The 26,537-nt window shown below is 42.7% G+C and overlaps 1 protein-coding gene across 6 annotated transcripts in view; it reads left to right on the top strand.

Annotated features, from left to right (window-relative positions):
• The window catches only part of SH3TC2 (SH3 domain and tetratricopeptide repeats 2), a 58,921-nt gene extending 33,560 nt beyond the window's left edge, over positions 1–25,361 (top strand). For 5 of the 6 annotated variants that reach the window (XM_020806996.3, XM_020806988.3, XM_072990246.2 and 2 more), the window contains 9 exons: positions 2,443–2,579; positions 3,306–3,347; positions 3,443–5,170; positions 5,308–5,488; positions 14,031–14,181; positions 15,090–15,212; positions 18,083–18,233; positions 19,740–19,936; positions 21,120–25,361. In XM_020806996.3, the coding sequence (XP_020662655.3) occupies positions 2,443–2,579; positions 3,306–3,347; positions 3,443–5,170; positions 5,308–5,488; positions 14,031–14,181; positions 15,090–15,212; positions 18,083–18,233; positions 19,740–19,936; positions 21,120–21,311 (2,902 nt within the window). In that variant the 3' untranslated portion in view covers positions 21,312–25,361. The remainder of the gene's footprint in view (positions 1–2,442; positions 2,580–3,305; positions 3,348–3,442; positions 5,171–5,307; positions 5,489–14,030; positions 14,182–15,089; positions 15,213–18,082; positions 18,234–19,739; positions 19,937–21,119) is intronic. The other variant, XR_012083740.2, reaches the window with a different exon arrangement.
• The last annotated feature ends 1,176 nt before the right edge of the window (positions 25,362–26,537 follow it).

Below are 26,537 nucleotides of genomic sequence, written 5' to 3'. Positions count from 1 at the left end.
TTTACATTGAGAAATTACTTTTGTTATGGCTTCTGTTGACAAACAGATTTTGTATGTGTATATTTAGAGATACGGTATACCGGTATATGATAGTGTGGCAGCCACAAGGTGTCACTGTTGTCTCCTACTAAACATTTACTAATACAGTAGTCTGCAACATTTTCTCCTGTAATTAATGCCATGGTCAATAGTCACGTGTCTGATTCAGATAGAAGTCCTGTTGAATTTAGTGGAACTCACTCCCAGGCAAGTGAATATAGGAATATATAGCCTAAGTGACTGAAACTTTAAAATTTGAGGTCACATTATCCTTTTGCTTGCTGGTAACTCACATTGATATCAGTGGGGATAAAAACACCAGTTGAACTCAGTAGGGTTTGTACCGATTGTGCTATAAGGATGTGTTTCTAAATACACCTTATAGGAAATAAATGTAGGACTTGGTTAGATGGCTGGATCAGGCTTCATAAAGTCACTTAAGGCTGCATAGGAGTGTGGTATGCCATTTGATGTGATTCTTATATCCACATGCAAGCATTGGGTGGTTTCAGATCAGGAAACCATACTGAACCTCAAGTGACCCTCTTTGGCCCACCTCCCTTTAAAGGTGTGGGGGGGGGGCGGAAGAAAGAAAGAAACAAAAGAAAAAGAGAAATCCCCCTCCTTGTCCCATTTTGTCTCCTCCTTCCAGAAACAACCTTTCATCCCCCCCCCCAAAAAAGATATAGCACATCAGTGCTGCTCTGTTAGGCTTTAAAAACAACAAGTTTTGCTTCTTCTCTCTCTCCTCCATGGAGAAGAAAGCTTTCAGTTTCCCAGTATCATTAAGTGGCTTAAGCTGTCTGCTGTCTACTTAAGCAACTTAAGTGGGGAAACTGGAAGCTTAAGCTGTGCACTTTGATTCTTTCCTAGCAACTGAACATGCTGGAGCTGAAAACATAGAAATCCTACTTGTACCTTAAAAAAGGGTAGTGGCTGATAGGGAGCCTAAAAGTTGCAGGTGGAAACACTGTTGAGGACTAGCTGATTTGTGCTGGTACTTACGGGGTGTTATTGCCTGGAAAAGCATGAACCAGCCCATCCCCAAAGTATACCAAAGTGGGGCAGTACCTGTCTAGTTGCACCCATAGTTAGACACAATGGAACTTACTTCTCAGTAGAATTCTGAGGTGGTGGCGCTGCAGGTTAAACCACAGAAGCCTTTGTGTGCTGCAAGGTCAGAAGACCAGCTGTCGTAAGATTGAATCCACGTGAGGGAGGGAGCTCCTGTCGCTTTGCCCCAGCTCCTGCCAACCTAGCAGTTCAAAGGCATGTAAATGCGAGTAGACAAATAGGTACCACCACATTGGGAAGGTAACGGTGTTCCGTGTCTAGTCGCGTTGACCACGTGACCACGGAAACTGTCTATGGACAAACGCTGGCTCTACGGCTTGGAGACGGGGATGAGCCCTGTACCCCAGAGTCGGACATGACTGGACTAAATGTCAAGGGGAACCTTTACTTTTATCTAGAATTCTGAACAGAATTACACTATTAGTACCCTTTTTGCTGTCTAAGTTTCATTTGCACCCAGATAAAGACATCTCATCCAGTGAACATGCACAAAACTACCAAAAAAACCCCACAAAACAAAACCCAGTAATAAAAGCTTGACTTTACCATTGACCTTGATTCAATTTTTAAAAGCATGGCCAATAGTTATCACTGTACATGCTGTCAAGTCACCTCTGATGTATGGTGACCTTATGAATGACCGATCTCCAAAATGTCCTTTCCTTAACAGTCCCGCTCAGCTCTTCTAGACATAAGCCTGTGGTTCCTAAGTAGACAGTCAGTCCATTTCATATTTGGTCTTCCTCTTTTCCTGTTCTCTCCCACCTTTCCCAGCATTATTGTCTTTTCTGAGAAATCCTGCCTTCTCATGATGTGCCCGAAGTAGGACTAATTCTTAGTCTTGTCACCAGTTCTTTATGTACTTTTAAAACCATATTTACATAAACAGATAAATATTCTAGAAGTATCCAAACTAATCAGCACATACCTACCTGTGAGTACTGGGAGTTTTCTTGCTTTTATCTCCCCTTTTTTTGAATTGAGCAAATAAATTAAAACCACGTAGTCTGAATTGAAAAGATGGTTGACCAACTAAAATGAAATATGTAAATTATACTATCTTCATTGTAGGTCTGTTTCATTCATGCATTGTAGATGCAGAATCAAAGTTACTTTGCCACTGCTTCCTACACCTTCTTCCAAGGAATTCAGTTTAGCAAACATACTATCCCTCACCTTTTTTATCTTCATAATCATTCTGTGAGATAGAGGAGGGTGAGAGATAGTGAGATGCCTTCCATCAGCCAGTGAGTTTCAAGGATGAACTCAGGTTGTCCCCGAGTCCTCCTCTTACACTAACCATGCTGTATATTATACACCCCAACACAGGAGAGACAGTCCAGTCTTTTTCAGTGAAGAAGAAATGGCCTCCTTTCTGCAGGTTCCGTGCAATGGCAATGAGATGCATTATAGTAACCTCCTCAATGAGTGGGCACAAACCGACATAACCTCCGTGTACAGGCTTGGTGAGTAACATGCTCTCTGGACACACTCTGTCTTGTAGTACAGGTTCTGGAATAGTATTATAACCCCCATCCCAAATCATGGGAGGTTACATCCTCTTCCACTGTTACAAACTCACAGCGATATTAGGATCTGGGGTGGTGGTGCATACAAATATCGCCACACTCCATTTCTGATGTTATTGTTTTTATTGTTTCAAGTTATATACTGTCCCATAGTGCTAGAGCACTCTGGGTGGTTTACAACAGAATTATGCAACATGCCCCCACCCAGGGAGCTGGGTACTCAGTTTACCAACCTTAGAAGGATGGAAAGCTGAGTAAACTTTAACTGGCTACTTTAACTGGCACTTCACTCTTGGTCCAATAATGTGAATAAGGCAGAAGGTTTTACTCATATTAAAGTGCAAATCCAGATTATATGTACATTTTGGTTTTATTTTTATTTATTTTTTCAAAAAGGGAGCTGGTTGTTCTAATTTAGACCTCACAGAATGGCACCCTTTCACTTAGAGGCCACTGTGCTCTTTGCCTAATTCTGAATCCTTTCTGCCCTCTCTTCAGTTCTTAATACACATATCCGAAGTTTAAATTGTCTTCCTGCCCTGTCGTATGTCTTGTAGCTGAGCCACCAGAAGCATTTCTCAGACGTGCAAGATTTGAGGTGTGACCTTCTTATTCCTCATGGGCTGTTTTTTTGTATAAATCCCATCTCTCTTGGTCCTACAGATGGCTTTGAACCTGTGGCCATGTACCCACGAACACCATCAGGTGAGTATGGATGAAGGGGGAAATAGGGTGCTGTTTCCCTGGAATGCATTACCTTGAGGGGAAGCATCTCCTCGTGGCTTATCTGTCTCTTTCAGATGCAGTTATAGAGGAACTTAAAGATGGTTGGATGTTCGAGGGTTGGAGGAAGCCGTCTAGTAATAGCTTGCCAACTTGCAGTGATTCTGAACAGTCCAGTCCGGTGGTTGAGTCTTCACCTTCAACCTTGGAACACTTACTTCTTCCAGAACCAGATGACCTTGATGACCCCAAGTTCTTTATTGACTTGAATGCTGGCCACATGGAAGATTCTGATGTGTTTGACCCTGTCTTGACATTCCTCGACCAGGATGGTTATGTGCCTCATTTCCAAAGCCTCTATGACCTCTCTTTTTCCTTCCTCAGTTCCACCTTCTATGGCTTCTCCACTGAGGAGGAGCTGGTTTTATACCTGGAGACATCCCGGAACTGGGCCAAGAGAGGTCACCTTGCTTGGGCTCATATCCGGATATGCTATCTCTTGGGTCGGCTTTGTGTCAAAAGAGCCAAGTTCTCCCAAGCTCGAGTTTATTTTGAGGAAGCGCTCAGCGCAATGGACAAGGGATTTGAAGACTTGCCCCTGCTTGCCTCATTGCACGCAAACCTTGCTGCCATTTACCTGAAGCAGAAGATGAAGCAGAAGTTCTTATCAGTGATTGGGAAAGCGGTGGCCCTCCTGGCCTGCCTACCTGGGCACTGCTTCAGCTCTGAGAACGAGCTTGAGGTCATTATGTATGTCCTGAGAGAAGCCATTGCAGTGGGCAACACTGCTTTGGAAGTTAGGACCTGCTTCCTTGTTGTCAGGCTCTTCTTGCAACTGGGCAGGTATGACGAGGTCCTACCTTTCGCAGAACGCTTGCAGTGCCTGTGTGCCAGTATTTCCAGCCAGGACTCCAGGCCCTCCTCCTCCTTGGATACCTTGCCTGTCCTCACCTATCTGTATGACAAGAAGTACTTGCCACATGTTGCCTTGGCATCTGCTAGGCTGTTTTCCCCCAGCCATGTCAAAGGGGTGCTGACTCCCGTTTGGAGAGCTGGCTTCGTCCTCGCTAATGCTTCTAAGATCATGAAAATTCAAGAGAGAACTACCACCTCTACCATTGCCAGCATCCCAGCTTTGGCTTGCCTTTATCTGAGTCACGCTTTGGCTTTCTCCCGTGAAGGTGGAGCTCTGTCTACAGAGAGAGCCCTGTGTGCAGTTTTATCCAAAATGTATCTCAAACATGGAATGCTGGAGGCAGCAGTGCATTATTCAAACAGGGCTGTTGTCCTTGGCAAAGCAGTGGGTGAGGAGGAAGCATTTGAGTCTTCCCTTTCCTTGGGGTGGATGCACACTTTGAACAGCCAGCCAGGGAAAGCATCTGAGATCATGTTGTGCCTTCTGCATTCTCTGCGAGAGACGGACAGTGTCACCCAGGATGGGGTTGTTCACAACCTTCTGGCCATTGCTCTGAAAGGAGAAGGGCAGGTGCGGAAGGCAGCAGAGAACTACTTATGGGCCTTGAATAAAGCCCAGGAAACAGGCGACCGGCGGAACCAAGCCATTGCCTTATCCAACTTTGGCTGCTTGGCTGTCTTTTGCCAGGCACATTGTCTAGCAGAGCACTATTTCCTTCGGGCTGTTCGACTGTATTTTGAACTCCAGGGTGGTGAAGATGCACAGATGGAGCTGGTGCAGATTCTGCTATGGTTGGCCCAAACCCAGGTGGACAGGCATAAGACAAAAGAGAGTCAACTGTATTATGAGCTGGCTTTGGCCATTGCCTTGAAGACACGCAGTTTGATGAGTGAGTAGCTAGCCTTGAAGGGACACGGGTTGAGAAATCTGTTTCTTCTTCGTGGCCTCTGTGAATACACACATATGGGTTTAGTCTGCGCCTGTGTTTTGTTTTATATTATATACACTGTATCCTGTCCCATGTAGGTCAGCTTCATGTCACTGAGTCCCTCTGCCATTTCTATAGCAAAGTATACCCACATACTGAAGCCTGCATTATCTACCACGAGCACCAAGTTATCCTTGCTCAACAGCTACATGACAGAGAAATGGAAGGACAACTTCTACAGGCCCTCAGCCAACTCTACCAGAGTATATATACAACAAGGTAAGACAGCATTCTTTTAATCCTTGAAGTTTGAGGAAATTACAGTCACTCTAAATTAGAACTTCCATTTTTCCTACTGCTTTGAGATTTTCCTATCACGATTGGTTTTCCAGTGAGCCTTGTCTTTTCATGTTGTGTTTAAACTGCAGTAGCCTCAGCTTTGCCATTGCTACGTCTTGATCTCGAGCCCATTTATTTGTCTTTCTAATGGTACATGGTATCCATAAAGATCTCCTCTGGCATGACATTTCAGATTAGTAATTACTCCCACATCAATTTTCTTCACTGTCTTGTTTTCATATATGTACTTAGTGATCAGAAATAGTATGGATTGCCCTTGCCTTGGTCTTCAGTGGAATTTTTTAAGTACTTAGTAGTGGTCCTTCCAAGTTCCAGTCTTTTGATTTCTTACCTGTTGTCTTCATTTTGACTGAAAATCAAACCAAAGTATAGAAATAATAGGCAATATTTAACTATCAGTAGACATGGGAACGAATTAAAAAAAAAGATTGCGATATTCGTGAGAAATCACTGATTTGTTAAATATTCATCCCTTCATATTCATCAGTTCCAGAGTTCCCAACGAATACGGACAAATATTTCCCTGTTTTTATTCGTCCCTCATAGGAAGAGAGGGAAGGCTAGTCTTCCCTTTCTTACTATGTATGGTTTTCTCATTCTGCCTATGGGCCCACCGATCAGCTGATTGGTGGGCTGATAGGCATCCACCCACCCCCATAGCCTATCCACCACCCCCTTCCTCTCCCTACCTTAGCCGCTGCCACCATCCAGTGCTGCTGTGATCCAGCGCCGCCCACTGCAGTGGCCTCCATAGCCATGACCTGCAGTAAGGGACACTGGCTGCCCTTTGCAAAGATGGTGTCTGTGGCTTCATTTAGTGTAGGGAAGCTGCAGCTGCCATCTTTGCAAAGGGCAGCCTGGATTCCCTTGCGTTAAGGGTGGGCAGGGGTGTCAGGTTTTCTTTTAGACAGCCTCTGGCTGTCTAACCCCCCCCCCCCATGAATCAATGTATAAATTCATGCTTTGTCGGTTCATGGGGGGGAGCTTTGTGCTTCATCAGCTTTGACAGATCACGAAGCAGGATGAATTGTCAAAATGGCGATTCATCCCCATCTCTAACTATTAGCCTTAAAGTTATATAAGTCACCAGTAGTCATTATTTTGTCATCTTAAGGCTCATCTATAATCTTGTTTTTGCACTTTCTTTTTTTAAAACCTTCTTTAGTTATTTTGAGTCATGGCTACTTTCTGCTGCTGTATTAGTACATCTGCATATCTCAAACTATTCTGCATATCTCAAACTATTGATGTTTCTTCAGTCAGTTTTTGCCTTTCATCTGAATGAAATCCAGCCTTTTATATGATGTATTCCATATTTAGATATAACAGATAAGAAGTTAAAATAATCTTTATCTGATACCTTTGCCAACTGGAAACCATTCTGTTTCTCCAAATGCCATTCAAACAGCAGCCTCTCATTTAGGGTATAGAATGTGCATCAGGATAATCAGATGTTGTGGCATACCCATCAATTGCCTTTCATAACCCACAGAAAGACTTTACTGTGAAGCACAGACTGATTTTCTTTTGAATTATTTGTTCCCAGGAACTTGGCTTCAATGTATATTTGCAATATGATCTCTAGTGTTCCCTCCTTTTTTAAATCTAGCTTGAAGATCTGGTGTTTCTTCCTCTTACTTTAACAAAATAAAAGTCTTTCTGATAAAATCTTGAGCATCACTGTACTTGCTTGGGAAATAATGCAATGGTTCTATACTAATGCAATCTTTGGCACAGGAAGTTAATCTCGATGGTAAATCACTGTTTCTTATTTAATCAAAACATAGACTATCCCTCACTGACTACACAGGCACACAGGCCTCTTTCACTCTCACATTAGATCTCTCCAGATCTCACTCTTAACACTCCATCACTCACTTTTTACTCTCATCTCAATCTCCCTCTCTCAAACACCATACACACCCCTTTATATCCCAGCTCCTCCCCCTTTAGCACCACCTTCCATCCCCTCATTGGCTGCTATTCCACTGCCCAGCTGTGACGGACAGGTGGGGGCAGGGCTGAACGTTACAATGCCTAATCTAAGTCTTGTGGCATAGTCCAGTTAAAAATGCCCCGTGGTTTAAAGACTGCTGTTTCCCCCCATCCTTACAACAGGTCTTCCATTGGCATTTGCAAGGTGCCATTGTCCTGCCCACAGCACTGGATTTGGTTGCTCAGTTATCTGGATGCTTACCTTCCCAGGCAGGGTCAGGTTGAGCTCAGAGGGAAGGAATGTAAGGAGTAGGTGCCTGCCTATCCTGTGAGTGCTGTTGTTTGAGATTAACTGAGGCACCTCTGAATTAAAACAGCAACTGGAATACACTATCTTTAAAGGCCAATTGCCAGACTAACCAGGAAGTAAACCGAGTAGCAGGATATTTATTTTAGTTTTATTTAAAAAAAATATTTTACCCACTTTCTCCATAAAAAGGCTTGTATCATTAAAAGACAATATTTGAAGCTAAGAACACTACATTGCAAATACGAGAAATGGTCAACTACCACACTGCAACACGGTAAACAAAAACAACACGAAACTCACATTCGTAGCAGTTGGCACAACAACTCATTTAACAACCCCACTCAGGAGCCAGTCACTGAGGGAAAGCTTTCCTGAAGAGGTGCAGAAGGATGGTGGACAATGGTTGCCCTGCTCTGGATGAGCATGTGAGCCCACCTGTCCTTGCCAGAATCATTTGTGGCACCCTAGGGCTGATTGTAATGGAACATGCCCATCTTTGAGGAGAATGAACCCAAAGCAATGTTGTCTTGAAGTACTCATGAGAAGGAGAAGGGATGTGAAAACATTACATCCAATACTGAGAGCAGGCAGCCTTCTGATCAGTTTCTGAGCTCAGTCGAAGGTGTTTTTACTTACCTACAGGGGCTTTAACACCCTTGATTCTTGAGGGACACCTTCTTCCACTTCAGCTTCCATGTGTAATATCATCTTCCAGGATTCTCCTCTGGATGCTCCATCATCTTTAGGAGGTGGAGTTTTCTGGTTCTGTATCCTTATCTTCAGGAAGCTGCCCATGTTGTTACCTTTTTGGCAGGAAAAGAAAAGAACAAATATAATTCTCTTCCCGCTAAGTTTTACAATATTCTGGGTTGATTTCGACATGTTTTCAGTTTCTGCCTGTTTCTTTTTCTTTTTTTAATGAAGTCATTTTTGTTGTTCATTGTTGTGCCTTATTTTTATTTGCAGTTTTTAAAAAACGCCCTGGAAACTGATATTCAAGGGAGACAATGTTGTAACAAGTGCAAGCATAAGTAAGAGCCCCGTGGCACACTATAGTGGAATAGACCAATCTTTACAAATTGAGTTCAGTGGCAGATTAAGCTGAGAAAAGCTTTCAAGAATTTATATAATTCAGACAGTGATAAAGGTTCGCATCAAATTGCACTGTAAAAGAGCACTTGGCTTAAGGCGACCCTTCTGTGCCAACAGGAATCGCTCTATCCCAGCTCCATTTTTTAAAAAAGGTCCAAAATGCAACTATATCTCCATCTCTTTGCCTTTTTTCAAAGGCAGCTGTCCATTGGTACTTGCAAAGATATATTGCTCTGCTCAAAACACTAGCTATGTTTGTTCAAGAAAGTAGATGCTAACCTTTCCTATGCAATTTCAAAGTGAATTCAGAGGGAAGGAGGGTCAGATGCAGATGCTTGTCGGGTGAGCACTAGAATACAGTTACACCAGAGTAATAGGAATGCAGACAACAAGGGCTGTGTCCTGAAACTCACAACATAATTTTCTCTGTGTTTTCCCCTGCCACTTAATCCTCACTTTCCTGCCACCTTGTTTCATATCCTGCCTCTTTCGTCATCTGTCTTTGATAAGCCTCCTATTAAGGGTATTTGTTTCCTTTATACATATATTGTACAGCATTCAGCACTGATCAAATCAAATAGCAATGGTAACAATCAGCAGTGGCCATCCATATACTTTCTAGTTAGAGGTTGTGTTCTAAACCTGCCCCGGTAGTGAAAACAATTAGCTCTAAAGAAGGATGCAAGATTAAGTACGTTTGTGCATTTGAAATCCCCCATGATACAGAGGTCATGTGGCTATTTGCCTTATCATGCTGAGGAAATTATTGATAGCATTGGTCTCTTTGCTGCTGGAGACACAGACTGCTTTCCAGACCTGTTTTTCTTCTTCCAGATTATGTAATTGCCTTTCTGTTTTTCATTGCTTGTGGAGCTTCAATGTATCCTTCGTACAATTCGTTCTTGTCGCACACTTTATTGCAAGGAAACCCACCTTGTTTCATCTGCACTCATGGGTGGATTGTGGTGGGATGCCTTTTGACTTTTATGTACATATTTGCCTCAGTCTCTCGTTGCTCTAGTCTATGCCCTGGTCTCACCTCAGAACAAACTGGTTGCTTTGAACACCCATGCAAGTATTTTGTGTACAGTACTTGCACATTCTTTTAACATAGGATTTCCAGATTTTCAAAATATCGAAGTTTGTCATTTTGAAGTTTGTGCAATGGTATGTCCCAACTTGCTGGGTCATATTGCTGTTATGTATTGGAGCATTGTCTCCTCTTCTCGCCAGGATGGCAAGCTAATTCCTTGAAACATACCTCAGCAAGTTGATTGTGAGACTCATATTGTGGATTTATATCAACTTAAGTGGTGGCGCTGCGGGCTAAACCGCAGAAGCCTCTGTGCTATAAGGTCTGTAGATCTTCAGCTGTAGGATTGAATCCACGCAACGGAGTGAGCTCCCGTCGCTTTGTCCCAGCTCCCACCAACCTAGCAGTCCAAAAGCATGCAAATGTGAGTAGATAAATAGGAACCACCTCGGTGGGAAGGTAACAGCGTTCCGTGTCTAAGTCGCACTGGCCATGTGACCACGGAAGATTGTCTTTGGACAAAACGCTGGCTCTATGGCTTGGAAACAGGGATGAGCACTGCCCCCTAGAGTCGAACACGACTGGATAAAAGTTGTCAAGGGGAACCTTTACCTTTTACCTTTAAGTACACTTTTATGAATAAATTTGACACAACTACGGGAAGCAGTGGAATATAGGAAGGCCTGGCGTGCTGTGGTCCATGGGGTCACGAAGAGTCGGACAGGACTAAATGACAATGACACTTTTATAGTTTCCCTTAATGAATTGTCACTAATTAATGAGTTGCCACTTGCATTCTTAGTTTCCTATCATTTACAGTGGACCCTCTACTTAAGGAATTAATCCGTATTGGAACGGTGGCTGTAAATCGAAAAGTCTGTAGGTCGAATCTCCATTGACCTACAATGTATTGAAAACTGATTAATCCCACAACTGGCAGTTTTTATTCTATTTTTGTTCCATTTTGGTTTTTTTCTGTCTGTAGGTCGATTCTCCGGCTGCAAGTCGAATCTAAATTTTGCAGCCAGAGAAGTCTGTAACTCGAAAAGTCTGTAAGTCGAGCCGTCTGTAAGTCGAGGGTCCACTGTACATGACTTAGTGTGCAATTAGGAATGTGAGTGGCAACTAGATATATAGTGCCAGTGTGCTACCATATCTTATGCAGTTGCACTGGATAAGGTTTTGCAATGGGATTTTGGCTTTAGAAAATTAGGAGCCTCCTCTGATCCTGCTACCATGGGATGTGTGGCATGTTTCAAAATAGTGGATCTGAGGCATTTTGAAACTGGAATGCCAGTGTAAGTAACTATTTTTAAAAGTGTGCATCTAGGCATACAGAACTCTTGTGTGCGTACTCATAAAAATTGTGTGTCCAGGGGAATGAATGAGGGAGTATACATCATGGCATACATGCAGGCTTCCCCACACACTTCTATGGGAGCAAAGCACTCTCATGGACATCTGTACCTTTGAATATTTCGACACCAGATCTGTGGGGTTCCCCCCCCCCGACTACATGGCTTATCCTTGTTTAGAGAAAAAAGGGATGTCCCATGAAATTACCATAATGAATAATTCCCAATGCATATCAGAAAATCTCCCGTGGAAGCACACATGGTTTTTGCTCTTTTGCCATGGGATAAGGGAACACGGGTATTGTTTTTTATGTACTGTACAGCGAATTTAAGAAGCCCAGGGCTGGATCCTGCATACTGTAGAGCAGAGGTCCCCAACCCCCGGTCTGTGGCCTGAGTCAGACTGGGCTGCAAATGCAGACCTCCCACCCCCACCCCTCACCCCGCACAGCTGATTCACACATGCGTGCTCGTTCCAGCGTGCCCGTGAGAGCACTGCAGTGCTGTTTGTGCATGCGCACCAGTGCATTTGTGCACGCAAGAGCGCACACGCTCATATATGCACGAGCGCGGGAAGTGCCCCGTCTTCTCCAGCCAGTCCGTGGGGTGAAAAAGGTTGGGGACCCCTACTGTAGAGCATGGAGACAATGCTTTGGGTTGGTTGGTTGGATTTATATTCCATTTTCTTTCCAAGGCCGCTTCCAGTGATAAAACTAGAAGAAATGCAATTAAGACATGAAACAAATTAAAAAATCATTTCAAAGTCATCTGCAGAAGAACACTATCCACCTAATTGGAAAGTCTTTTGGCCAGTAACTCAACTTAATTGCCAGGTGCCTGTGAGAATAAAAAGAGGTTTGCCAGCCCTCTCCTGCATACTGTGGGTGTTCGCTAAGTTTCAAACGGATGCCTTTCAGTAGCTGAGAGAAGGTTCCAAATCCCTCCCACTTTGCCAAGTTCTGGCAAACGTCTCTATTTATTTCCCAGTTATATTTGGGGATCTGCCAACATTCCTATGCCCAGCTTATTTAACTCGTATCTCTTTGGGCACCAGATTGCTCCAGCATAGTCAGAGGTAAGAGCCCTCAAACCAGTAGGCTGTCTGACTGCCTGCCAGTTTTTCACCTCCCTTTGCCTGCTGTTTCTCTGTTCACACACTGCTGTCCTCCCAAAGGAGAGACAGATTAACATGCTGGTCAGTGCCCACACTGTGCTGGTCTATCCTTGTTATACCCCATGGGAAAAGAAGGGGAATGTGTACCCACGTGCTGTGGCCCAGGCTGGATTCCATTGGAAACTGATGTGTTCAGGTGCTCCAATTCTCGGGTGATGTCTGTTTGAGTGAGAAGGGAGTGAGGCCAGTTTGCCCCTCTGACAACAGTACCTTGCTTGAAGGATGGGAAGGGACCAGTAATTGTGATCCCATGCTGATGCCACAGAGTTGCAGTAGGGAAACTGGCCATTGTGCCCTTTATTGATAAAGTTATGTTTTGAACCCTAGATCCTGATGGGGCGTTTTAAACTTTCCCCCCTCATTCATCCTCTCAAATACAAGCTTTGCAATAAGGAGAGCCTCTTAAGCAAATGCTCAGATGAAGCATTTCCAGAGGAGTAGCTATGTTAGTCTCTTTCAGCAAAATCAATGAATAGGCTTCAGCCACTTTAAAAGATGACAGTATACTATGGTACAGATGAGATCAGAAAGCCTCTGGAGCAAATGTAACCAAGGTTGTCGTTATTCCATGGAACAACAATGGAAAACTAAAGCAAAACTGGGGGGAAAAGGATCAGAATTAAAACTTAAGCCTATATTTTTCCCCATGCTCAAGTGCCTTTTCTTGGACCTGCGTGTATACATCTTATGTGTTCAGTCTCTACCCCAGTGAAATAACGTCTTATCGGAGTGACATACTATACTGTCAGCATTCCATGTGTCACATATTTTTGCTCTCAGCAAACTGAGGCTCACCGTTACACTGCATGGACTGAACCCACACACTGTGCGTGTATTGGAATATGTGTCAGAGGCATATGTACTACAGCATGGCATTCCTTGAGCATGAAATCTAAGCATCCCCTGTTTTCTTTGCACCAAATGCAGTGGCATAAACAGCACCATTGTTCATGGCAACATGACTGGGCTGCTCCATCTGCTTTGTGAATGCTGCTCCTTTGAGCATACAGCTGTAGGAGCGCTTCAGAACAAGGTTTCTATTGTGCAAACATGCTGGTTCTTTCGTGGAATTTATTTCAAGGAAAGGAGATTCAGTGTAATGTGTTCCTTTTATAACCCATATTTCCCTACTGCTGCTTCCATATAAATTCTTGATGATAAATCAGTTAGGAAGGAAAAGATAGAATTGCTGCATAATGTTTTTTTCATTACTAGTGCTATAAGGTGAGCACCTGGGACTCAGCAGACAATACTCCTGTTCAGGTGTCACACAGCTTAGTCCTGTGAACACATGTCTAGAGGACCATCTAGTCCCACCTCCCACCATTACCATGCTCTTCATGGTTTCAACATCAAATCAGAAGAGGAAAAGGGTTCTGCTCACTTGTGGGCTCTGTATTTGAGCGAGAACCCAGTTTTCCAGGGTTCCAGAGTTATATGATGCCTGAATAGTGGCTACGGATGCTAGGAAAGCTTGCAAAATTAGGTTGCTTCTATTTGATTTCATGCATGACTTCTCAGACTTTTTTTTTAAAATAATGGGGTACCTGTGAATCCCACAGATCTTTGAAGCAGGCACTTGATTGTACCAAGCAGAGTCTGAGGATCTTCATTGACTTGGAGGAAACCATCAAAACAGCAGAGGCTTGGCTACAAGCTGGGAAGCTGTACTATCAAATGCAAGAGGATGAACTTGTGGAAATGTATTTGCAGGTAGAGTAAAATCAAGTGGACCTGCTGTGTCTGCTGTCTAACCATTTGGTGAAATAATACTGAAAACAGGAGGTTTCAGCTGCAGATTAACAGCATACTGTGAACAGCTTGAGGGAGTACCTATTATAGCATGTTTGGAGAAAGGGGTGGTCAATTATTTTCTTGTACATTGCCTGGCACACAGTGGGCACTGAGTTGGAGTTAGTGTCTTAATAGTAGCTGTACCTGTACCACCAGTAGTGACAGTAAATTTCCCTCCAGCGGTTAGATGCTGAGCTGGAAGAGAGGCATAATTCTTAGGCGTTCATGCTCAGAGCTGTACTTTCTTAGAAAAATGGACAACGGCATTGGAATATTAAAAGAAAGTCCTAGGGTTTTTTTTTAATTCAAACTCTCAAGTTCCAAAATTTAACATCCTCATTAATTAAATGCTGTGGTTATTTTATATTCTGGTATTATGTGTATATGCACCTCATTCATCAACACATCTGAACTGCAGCTTTTTTGGTCCAGTGTTTGTGTGCAAGGGCATTGTAGAGGGAGAAAATCATCGAATCTTTGCAGTGTCTTCTTTTAAAACCTTCAGCACATGTGATACTATTTTCTACACAGTCCCAAGAACTATCAATAACTGTTCTAAGATGTTTTCTCACTACAAAATAGCAGCCCAGGCCTGTGATTTGAAATCCAATAGCATCCATCCAGATTTCTTAGTGCAAAGGTAGGTGTAAGATCTTAACATGCCTAATTAGATTAATAACTGATTATGAGGTTGTTGGTGAGTAAGGCAACAAAATGGCATACATATCCAATGTTGGACTACTAGGTCTGTCATTTAGTCAGACCTTTCACTATCTTTGCACGATCTTACTGCTTAAGCTCTTATCCTGATTGTATCCCCTTCCTAGGCAGCCATACAGACGGCCCTGAAGCCTCAAGATCTTCACTTAGCCATGGAACTATATGAAGAAGTTGGTGATGTCTTTTTCAATGGCCTCCGGAACAGACAACAGGCCGTGGAATATTACCGGGTACCACTCTCTTCTCGCAAACCTTAACATCATGGCCTATCCTTATGTAGACGTCTGTGTTGAGATGTTACATAAACATTTTTGAGGTTGCTTGAAAGAGTTTCTGCAGAGTTAGAGAGAGAAGAATTCAGAAACATCTAAGTGTCTGGCAAGTGGCTGCGGGCAAAATTCATAAACTTATTCCAGTGATTCCACCTACACAAACACGCCAGTCCATCTGATAGTACAAGCCATCAAAATCTGGGTAATGTGCAGCTTGGAGGGGATCATATCACAACCATGGAATGACAGTGGAGGTGTTTGTAAAAGAGTGATGCCACCTCCAATCAGTGACATTCAAAGCCCCTCCCCAAAATGTATCTAACGTTCGTTAACAGAAATGAATGTTCAAGGAAGTGGACTAAGAAATTGAGCTGGGCATTTCAGCAACTTCCTATCTCCTGTTTTTGAAAGATTCGTTTTGTTTAGTCGTTTAGTCGTGTCCGACTCTTCGTGACCCCATGGACCAGAGCACGCCAGGCCCTCCTATCTTCCACTGCCTCCCGGAGTTGGGTCAGATTCATGTTGGTTGCTTCGGTGACACTGTCCGACCATCTCATCCTCTGTCGTCCCCTTCTCCTCTTGCCTTCACACTTTCCCAACATTAAGGTCTTTTCCAGGGAGTCCTGGAAGTCCTTGAAAGATTAGCACGGCACAAACCTATCCATCGAGCAAGATTTTCGCACATAAATTGTTCCTCTTCAGATAAGAGTTAGATCAGGTTTCAATCCGTTCCCCTTTTGATTTTTTAAAAACATCTAGCTAGCGCTGTTTTCAAGAGTGTTTGGCTATTTCACTTGACTCCATGGCAAGGTGTTTTGGAGTAGAGATGCAGATTTAAAACAAACAGAACAAAAAGAGACTCCCTCACCTGCCTTGAAGTTGAAGGCAAAACCAGAAAATAAATTGTTCCCATTTGCCAAATAACCCCTCTCCTTTCTCAAGGGACAAGTGGACCTGCCAAAAAAAAAAAGGGATGGAATTTTCAGCCTAGCTCAAAGTTATAAGAAGATTGTGTACCATCTGAGGGTGTCCTGTTGGGCTCAGGCTTTCTTTATAAGACCTGAAGTGGTCCAACGATCTTGTATTATGAAGCTAGGAGGAGTGTAAAGCCCACTCCTGAAGGCCTTACCAAACATTGCAATGTATTATCATGCTACCTAGATATTCTCAGTAGGTGAGGGTTCTGAAGCAGAAGATTGGGTTTCACCTTGGGAACTTAAGAAAATTATTCTCCTGCCCCATTGTAGTGTTGCCCATAGTTAGACAAGAATTGTGGAGCCCACCCCCTCCAGGATAAATTTTGGTAGCAGTAGTTTTGAAAACTTGCTGTGATGTGTGAAAAAAATGATTAATGAAACTACACCGTTAATTGCTTTAATATTTACCCAAAGTATTTTTCTTTAACCTCATTTTAATAAGTGCACACTGCATTTAATGTACAGTACCAGAAAGTTTATTTAAATTGAATTGACATGAAGTTTGAAGGCAGGCCCTTGTGTTTTCTAGGCAAAAGACAAATGGGGAAAAGCTCCAGATACACAAACTGACTACTGTGGCAATTTTGCACTGTTTCTTTCTTTCTTTCTTTCTTTCTTTCTTTCTTTCTTTCTTTCTTTCTTTCTTTCTTTCTTTCTTTCTTTCTTTCTTTCTCTCTCCCCCCCCTCCCCCGGGCTTGGCTTCCATTGTAAATGTCCGGTGTTGATTGTCAGTCATATGTGTGGGAGAAATATATGTCAAGAGTGGCAGTTAAGATAGTTGAGAAGTGTAAAAGAGTGGTTACGCGTGTATAATTGTCTGTCTGTCTGTCTGTCTGTCTGTCTGTCTGTCTGTCTGTCTATCTATCTATCTCTACAGTATCTGTTTGTCTGTCTGTCTGTCTGTCTGTCTGTCTGTCTATCTATCTATCTATCTATCTATCTATCTATCTATCTATCTATCTATCTATCTATCTATCTATACACACACACACAGGTACTGTATAGTGAACAGGAAACATTTAAAATTATAAAGAAAAGACTCATGATTATATACTGAAGAAACTGAGAATATAATTTTTTTTATTTTACTTTCACCTGTTAACTGAATCATCTTATTCCTTTGTATGTGTTTTAGTAAACTTCTGGATTCTTTTTAGAGATAACAGCCACATGACATTCTACTCATGTATACTGCTAGTCGGTGTTAGAACACATGGTTTGCATCGTATCACAAAGCAAAGAAAGTTTTTATGTTTCACCAGAAGTATTCTTGCTTTGTTAAAAAAAGGGCAGTGAGTAGTCAGTCCGTAGCAATGCCCGTGTTGTTTAATAAGTACAGTTTGGAAGGGAACACTTGCTGCTTGCCTGGGTTAGTTATAGGGATAATTCAAGAGGAGTCCTTGTTTGCACGTTTAAACAGCAGCCCCAGCATTAGTGCAGGGATTTGAGAGTGGTTGTCATTTCAGAGGCAGCACACACAGGTAGAGAAGGTGTGTGAGCACCACAACTCCTGTCCCTACAAAACCATTTCTTACTCTTTTGCAAGGTCATGGCAAAAAGGCAAAATTAGCGAGCAGAGTTGTGTGCATGCAGTTACTCAGTAACCAGGATTACTGGGTTCATTCTGGCTTCTAAAGGAATTGTATTAGGCAAAAAAAAAATTCACTAGAGAGAGAAAACAAGAATGTTCTGGGGAATGGAGGTGTCTCTCTGTAATGGTGTGGATGGAATGCAGTATCTCTTTCGTCTTGGTTGTCCTGTCTGAAGAGTTGTTAGAGCGCTGGAACAGCAGAGCGGCATGGCGGCAGCTTGTGAAGTCATACGAAGTAACATTGTTTGATATTTTGACAGGGAGGAGCTGTACCTTTGGCTCGGAAGCTGAAGGCCACGCAGACTGAACTGAGAGTGTTCAACAAGCTGGCTGAGCTACAGATTGGACTTCAGAATTACGAGAATGCCCTGGAATTTGCTACTTTGGCAGCCAGACTCAGTGTGGATGTAGGTAGGAAAGGACCCTGGATTTATGGCATAGACCTGTTCAAGCCATATTGTAAAAAGCATCCAGAGAGAGTTCCAATGAGCCCGTCAGTTAACAGAACCGAAATGGTTAAATAGACACTGCTATCAAAGTCAAAATTAATTCCGGCATTAGCCCACAGCTACAGTAAAAGAAACAGGCTGGATTAAGAGATAGGGAGATACAGTGGTGCCTCACACAACGATGTTAATTGGTTCCAAAAAAATCAACGTTGTGTGAAACATCGTTCTGTGAAACACCATTTCCCATAGGAATGCATTGAAAACCGGTTAATCCGTTCCAATTGGAACGGATTGCCATCGCTGAGTGAAAATCCCCATAGGAAACATCGCTGTGTGAAACAATGTTTCCTCCATTGGAATGTATTGAAGCCGACTCAATACATTTCAATGGCTTTGCGAAGTCCTTTTTCGCTCCTGTAAAAGTGTCTTACAATGTTTGGAAGCCATTTTAAATGCTTGCACTCGTTAGCCCACCTCCTGAAACCTATGCAAACTGATTCTGGTGTTGTTCTGACACTTCGTTAATTTTTGGTGATTTTTTGAATTTTCTCCATTGGAAACCATTAGACAGACCATTCAATGGTTTCCAATGGAGAAAATTCAAAAAATCACCAAAAATTAACGAAGTGTCAGAACAACACCAAAATCAGTTTGCATAGGTTTCAGGAGATGGGCTAACCACTGCAAGCATTTAAAATGGCTTCCAAACATTGTAAGACACTTTTACAGGAACGAAAAAGAGACATCGTTGTGTGAAAATCCCCCATAGGAAACATCGCTGTGTGAGGCGGCAAATTTAATAGAAAAAGGCATCGTTGTGTGAATTCATCGTTGTGTGAGGCACCCGTTGTGCGAGGCACCACTGTAGATAGAAGACCAGAGAAATCAAGAGGAACTGGAACGTCCAAATAAGAGTTTTCTTATTTGGAAACAAAGCAAGCAAGTCTTCACTGATTTGGTAAATCCCAGGAGGGAAGGGAATATCTGTCAAAGGTGCTCCTAGATGCCAGAATCCCCAACCACCATAGTCAGTTCATGACAAGGACAATGGTTTTATTCCATCTGACTGAACAGATGGATTTATTGGTCTTGGAAATTAGAATATGGATAAATAAAAACTTGATCCTAATGTACTTTTTTTAAAAAATGCATAAGGTGCACATTTACTTCTTGGGGTTTGAGTAGTTGTGGGGAGAATATGGCATACACACAGCGCATAATCTTTACAAGTTCCAAAAATTAAAACAGTAGAAGGCAGTTTCTGTTGTGATGTTGTTGCCTTATCACCAGGATAAGGTAAACTGCAGAAACTTACAAATATTGGAGGGTGGGTGGGTGGGATTGACGGAAAGGGAGGGCAATTGGGAAACATCCCAAATTATTCTAGCCCTTAAAGTCACTGCACACTCACTCATTCTTCATTTACTGGTAAGTTGTAATATTGGGGATTTTTTTTTCTGCCTTGCAGGAGATAAGTTGCAAGAACTGGTTGCCTTTCACCGCCTGGCAACGGTGTACTATTTTCTGCAAATGTATGAAATGGCCGAGGACTGCTACCTGAGGACACTCTCTCTGCACTCGCCATCACTGCAAGGTCCTCAGGAAGCCACATATTACTCCAAAGTGTACTGCCGCTTGGGAGAGATGACACTCTACAAATTGAAGGTGAGAGACAGCAGTCTGTGGGACAAGCTGTGTTGTATCCCACTGAAGGTTTGACAAGGGTGATGCTGTGTTTAATCTTACAGGAACGTAAAGGAAAAGCTTCCATTAAATCATTACACCTGGCTTCCTCAACCCAACAAGTCCCTTCTCATCAGTTCCAGACAGATAGCCAGTGGTCAGGGATGATGAGAGTTGTACCTCAGGAGTGTACAGTGGTGCCTCACTTAATGATTGCCTCGCTTAACGAGGAAGTCGCTGTACAATTAGGTTTTTGCGATCGCTTTTGCGATCGCAAAACGATGGTTTAAATGGGTTTTTTTCATTTAATGATGATCGGTTCCCTGCTTCGGAAACCGATTTTTGCTTTACGACAATCAGTAAACAGCTGATGGTCAGATTTCAAAATGGCTGCCAGCTGAAGAAAACGGCCCCCTGCTGTTTTCTAGGATGGATTCCTCGCTTTACAGGCACCGAAAATGGCCTCCGTATGGAGGATCTTCGCTGGACGAGCAGGTATTCAGCCCATTGGAACGCATAATAGGTTTTTTTTTTTAAATTTCACTTGATGATGTTTTCGCTCTACAGTGATTTCGCTGGAATGAATTAACATCGTCAAGCGAGGCACCACTGTATCAGGTTGCTGAAGACTGTTAGATGAATACCACACAGTCGTCAGATGCCATGAATTGCCCAGTTGTCTCTCCCCTTTAGGGTAATACCATGGCCTTTCTTCTACTCCTACTTTGCTGGAGTAGAAGAGCCTACCAGAGGCTAGGATGGTCTCTGTCTCTGCTCCTGCGCTCCTCTTGACATTATCATCTCTTCCAGTTAACAGTAGAAGTATGGAGTGGCAGAACCAGAAAGGAACATGATATAAAGGAAGCCACATAAGCCTGATGGCACATAAAACAACACTGTTAGAGGCCTTTGCTATTTTGCACAATGGTGGGATAAATGATAAAATAAATGAATCGGATACATAAGCATTAGATTTGAAAGGGATTAAAACATGGGGATTTTGTATAGGTCCGGTTCTTTTCCAGGAGAACTGATGAAATTGAATATCTCAGTTAAGGGACCTGAGGGCCCTCCATTTTTTTTGGTCCCTGCATCTTGCTAGCAACATTCACTCAGACAGATGTCCAACTTACCATTTATTAATTCTCATGCTTCTCATTGTCAGGATGAACAAGATGCAGCCGGTTATTTCCTCCTGGCCTTGGCTGCTGCCACCGAGCTCGATGACCAGACTTGGCAAGAGAAGATTCAGGCCAAGTTAGCTAAAATAGACAATGCTTCCCAGTCAGATAAGGGCCCGAGAGGGTGGGCTGCATACCGGTCCCGGTGGTTAAGTGAAGGGAAGCATGAAGTATGACCGCTCACTTCACAGGACTCTAGCGCTCTGAAGAAGCCACACTCAACGTCTCTCCTCATTGCCAAAGAGCTTTCACATGCCTCCTAGACTTGAAGTGAAGGAGTGAATTTGTGTCCTGGTGCCTCAGGGGCACCTCTGCGTTTGAACTAAACCATGGAAAAACCCTTGCCTGTTATAGTCGAACACACTTTCAGAAAAGCTAATTGAGAGTGGATAAGAGGCAGATCCATCATGTCTGTAGCCTAATATTTGATCTGCAACATCTGGGAAGAAAAAGTTCCATCCACATATACAGACTTGATTGTATGAATACACCCCATAAAGATTTTCTTTAGAGTACAAATGGAAAGCACAAGGTAAGATGTAAGCAAGAATGAGTAGGGTGGAATGGCTTTGAAGCAGCTGGAGCTAATCTCTGAAAAGTTGCACCAAGGGGATTTTCAGCGTGCACATTCAACCACAGTTCCAAAGTGTGGTGTGCCCTTTCACATGCCCTACAACTCTAGGAAGAGCAGAAAGCTCCCAAGAAAATAAATTTATGAGCATGGAACATGATTTTTTAGAAAGCTATCAGTTATCTATGTTTATTTTTAGATCCCCACCCCACCCCATTTTTTTTTTCTTCCAATCTCAGGGGTTTCATGGTGTACATAAGCTGTATTAAGACCATGTAACGAAAAAAATAGCAACAGAAAACAATCAATAGCGTGAAACATGTATTGCCTGGGGGTGGGATGGAGAAGGAGTCACCTGTCGACTTCCAGATGTTGTTGGAATTCTTCCCCTTGTTATTGACTGTGTGGTCTAGGGCTGATGTTCTGTAGCTCATCACAGTCTTCTGAGCTGGAAAAGTGCTTTTAAAGAAGCAAAATGAAGGCTGAGTTCCTGGGGATGCTTACTGTTGAGCTTATAGTGAGGTTTCTGTTCAGGAGTCATGCCATTCACATCAACTACATACAGTTTAAGATGTTCTGAATGAGAACTAACATATAACCTGAGGCCTGTGCACAGATAACTTGAGTCTGGCTAAGAGTGAGAAAAACAGGGGTTAAAATGATGCTTTCTTATGATTGATTCCTTTTGTTGTTTGTTTCTGTTTAGATTATTGTTCTGCCTGAAGGACCTTTGATGGAGTAGCAGTGGGGTGGGGGAGTAACTTTGTCTAGGGATGATGTGTTGAAAGCAGATCTGGATCTATTGGCGAAGATTTCTAGTTCTGTATATTTTACAATAATTAATCATTATGGACCTCCCAAGTCAATTGTGACTTAATAGTGACCTTCTCAGGCTGGCCAGTCCCTCCTCCTGCTGGTATTCAGGTACTCTGCAGCTCACCTAAGGGCACACAGGTAGCCATTAACTGCAAACACGGCGAGTGACCTTGATTGGCCCCTCTGCCCGGAGGGATAGTGGAGGGGGTTCCTGGCTTAGACATTGCAGACCACTGAGCTCTGCCAGCATTATTTCAAAATAGCAGCAACCAAATGATTAGCCATGTTGTAATTATTTTTTTGGCTAAAATGAAGAAAGCCTAGGGCAAGTCAGAGTGGGGTTATTTTTTGTTTTTGTTTTTTGGCATATGGAAGGACCCTGTGCTCAAAGAAAATAGCCATGCACAGTGTGCTTTTTGTTCTGTGTGTACAGGGTGTCATCTGCAGTAGGCTCTAGATGGTATTACCTCAAAGGTTCTGTAAGCCTCAAATCTGTCTCCGTGTATTGTAGAAGGTAAGCTTTGAACCTTTTCTCATGCTAGAAAACAAGCTAAAAAGAGGAAGTATAGGTTTGGCTTCCTGTTTTTTGTGCTTCCTCAGGAATTTTCCAGTAGAGCGTGCCTATCTGCCAGGATTTCTGCACTGGGAGATGTATTTGCTGCTCCTACATTTGAAGCAGAAATGCCCCCTGTGAGACACTGGTAGCTAAAGCCCTGTGCCTTGGATTTTATTTTAAAAATGCTAAAAATAAGAATATTAATGATGCATTGTATGTTCTGACTCTGTAATGAAACCATGGGGAGCTCTCCTCTGCCAGCCTTATGTCTAACTGTTCAGCTGAGAGGCTTGGGGCTGAGTGCCATGGGAAACTCAGTGAAGGAAACTGGAGAGAAGTAGTCGTGGAAATATAGGCTTCCTGGCTTTATGAAAAACTCTATTTGCCCATAATAACCAGAGAAGACTAATTGTGAACTGCCCTAGTCCTACAAAGGGCAAATATATTTCCTCAAGATGGGCCTCAGAAGAAATGTCACTGTACTGGAATTCTTCAGGCTGTACCCCGACGATGGGACACCTGGAGTTCAGATGCAGAAGGCCTCGGGTTCAGTCCTTGGAATCTTCCATTCCAAGGCTCTCAGGTAGCAGAACCAGGAATTGACTATGGAGAGCCACTTCTAGGCCTCTTGCTTCCTTAGATGGCCTTACCATCTGACTTTATATATGCATATGTGATGATGTGTAGCATATAATCCTGCTTTTTCCTTGTATTCTCTCTCCTTTCACCACTGGAGGGCAGTAAAGACAGTGCTTCCCGTTAACGTTTACATCCCAGTCTGTTTGAATTTTTTTAAAGTCAATAATTGCTTTGCAATCCTCTGAGTTTTTGAAGATGTGCTGCCATTTTCTGACTGGAAGGGCAGCTTGTGCCTACTTTGGGCATTATTCTGCATTGTTTCTGAAGAGGTTGCGTTAATTTTCCAAACATTACATGCAAATATGGGACACGCTCCCTCTACCTCCCCTTCACTTGTGTCACACACAGATCAAATAAAAAACCAACAACCTGCTCCTGAAATGTAAATAAGTCGCCCATTGTTGCTTCAGCAGAGATTTTTATAAATAAATCTGACTGGATCACCTTTCACTATAGAATATTTCACCTCTCAGAGAGGCGGGAGGTAAATGGTCACCTATGAATGAAATGGAAAAACTTCAGAAGTTTTCCTTGCTGAGTGAGAGTAAGAGAATCGTTGTACATTTTTTGAACTTCAGGATTTGGAGGGGGATGCGGTTCCAGTTAGAAAACTATCACCTATTATAAAAATCCAGCATCCAAAAACAACAACAACACAGAGACAAATATACACTGGCTGGTATCTGCTTGGTGATTTACGTGTGCGTAAGTGACATCATGGTACTCATGAAGGTTCATTGCCAGCAAGTAACAAGGCACCAGTCATTTCATTAAGCACGCACCTGTTGCACAGTCATGCCTGTACAACTTGTAATGAGACTGGCACCTCGTTAGTGACAGTCTTCTGTGGCCAGTTATGCAGCTTAATGAACATGTCAAGCACCAGTAGGATCCTGGCACCAGTAGGAGAAACAAAGCACAGCCCCAGCCACATTTGCTCTGAAACGTCCCATTGAATTAATAGGTCTTGCTTTCTAGTAAGTGCATTCAAGGCTTGCAGCCTTTGCTATAATCAAAGATACTCTCAGTGTCCGGAAATAGGCAGCGCTCCAGTAAAGTAAGTACATGCACACACCAGCTGAGAATGTGACCCAAGAATATTGACCTTGTGTGGCCCTTTCAGCTCGCAACAATGTATCCTATGCAGCCTGGGAAAAATCAATAATTACGTGAATTTGCCATTTAGAAATGTCCCACGTGGCATCATTTTCCTCCCAATGTCCCTAACAGTTCTGGGCTGCCTTCCTAGTGTGATCTTGGATCTTTTGGTCCAACAGCCATCATATGCAACAGCTACTGCAGTTGCCTGGAAATAGCATCTTAGCTTGGAGATTCATTTAAAAAAACCCAACTCCAGTGTATAAACTGGATCTCCTATTATTGTTCTCCAGAGACCTTTAGTAGCATGGGAATACTGGGCTCTTTTGATTTTGGTAGTACATTCCCACTCCCACTAAACTCACTGCTATCATATAAAAGATTTTCTTGTCTGTCTGCCTTTACCATACCTCAAAGTCTGTGAAGCCTAGCTATCTGAAACTTACATAATAGTTATTTTGTTTTCAAACTCTTACTTATTTTTCAAAAAAATATCTGCTGTAACCTGTAATACTATATAAATTAAAGTTTTTGTTTAGTCGCTAAGTCGTGTCCGACTCTTCGAGACCCCATGGACCTTCCATTGCCTCCCATAGTTGTGTCAAATTCATGTTGGTAGTTTTGATGACACTGTCCAACCATCTCGTCCTCTGTCGTCCCCTCCTCCTCTTGCCTTCACACTTTCCCAACATCAGGGTCTTTTCCAGGGAGTCTTCTCTCCTTATGAGATGGCCAAAGTACTGGAGCCCCAGCTTCAGGATCTGTCCTTCCAGTGAGCACTCAGGGTTGGTTTCCTTCATAATGGAATAAATTAAACTAGCTGGCAGAATTTTTGAATTTCCCTAAGCCACCAAATCAGAAACAATGCAGACCTGAGGTACTCATTTCTCCACAGGGCATGTAAGGAGTTCCATGTGATGCTGTGCAACAAGTGTGGGGAACCTGTGACTTCCCAGATTTTGTGGGACTCCAATTCCCATCACCACAGAGTAAGGCCAATGACTGGGAATGGTGGAAGTGGCATACCAATAATATCTGAAGGGCTACAGATCCCCCTCTTGTGCTATAAAGAGCGCCCTGTTGTATTGGTGGATCACCAAGAGAACTAGAAAAGGGATCTAAGACAACTAAGAAGTATATCACTTTCTATAACTATACAAAAGGTGGTATACAACAGGACACAATCATATCCAACGGAAGTAATTAAAATATTAAAAATTTGGTAGTGTGCCAAAACACTTAGTGAAACTGAATGCAATTTTATAATGTTTGAAGTGTTTGTAATACATTTAATGAGTTGCTTCTCAAAATTTTCCATTTCCCCCAGAAATTATAAATTAAAAAAATCTTGAAAGTTTGAAAATCGAGTACAGTATACCTTCATGATACAAAGTTATGTGAAAGAGAAAGGAACACAAACTATAATTAAGTCACATTTTGGTTAACTGTCTTAATTCATACTATGTGCTCTTCTGTCTTCAATCAGGTAAGTGCAGCAAGTGATAAAGGAGTTGGGTGCAGGAGAGAGAGAGAGAGAGAGAGAGAGAGCACATGGACGGAAAAATGGGAGATAAGTTGTGCGTCTTTGGGGCAAGGAGCCAGATGAGACAACCCAACAGCTGCTGCTCTGGGGAGGTTTTGTTGCAGTCATCAAAGCATTCCAGAAAGCTACCCCATATCTCATTGCATTTTAATTAGTCATTTCTTCATATAAATGTTACA

This window comes from Pogona vitticeps, chromosome 2, assembly GCF_051106095.1.
Source record: "Pogona vitticeps strain Pit_001003342236 chromosome 2, PviZW2.1, whole genome shotgun sequence".
NCBI lineage: Eukaryota > Metazoa > Chordata > Lepidosauria > Squamata > Agamidae > Pogona > Pogona vitticeps.
This window is presented reverse-complemented; position numbering and strand designations above follow the sequence as displayed.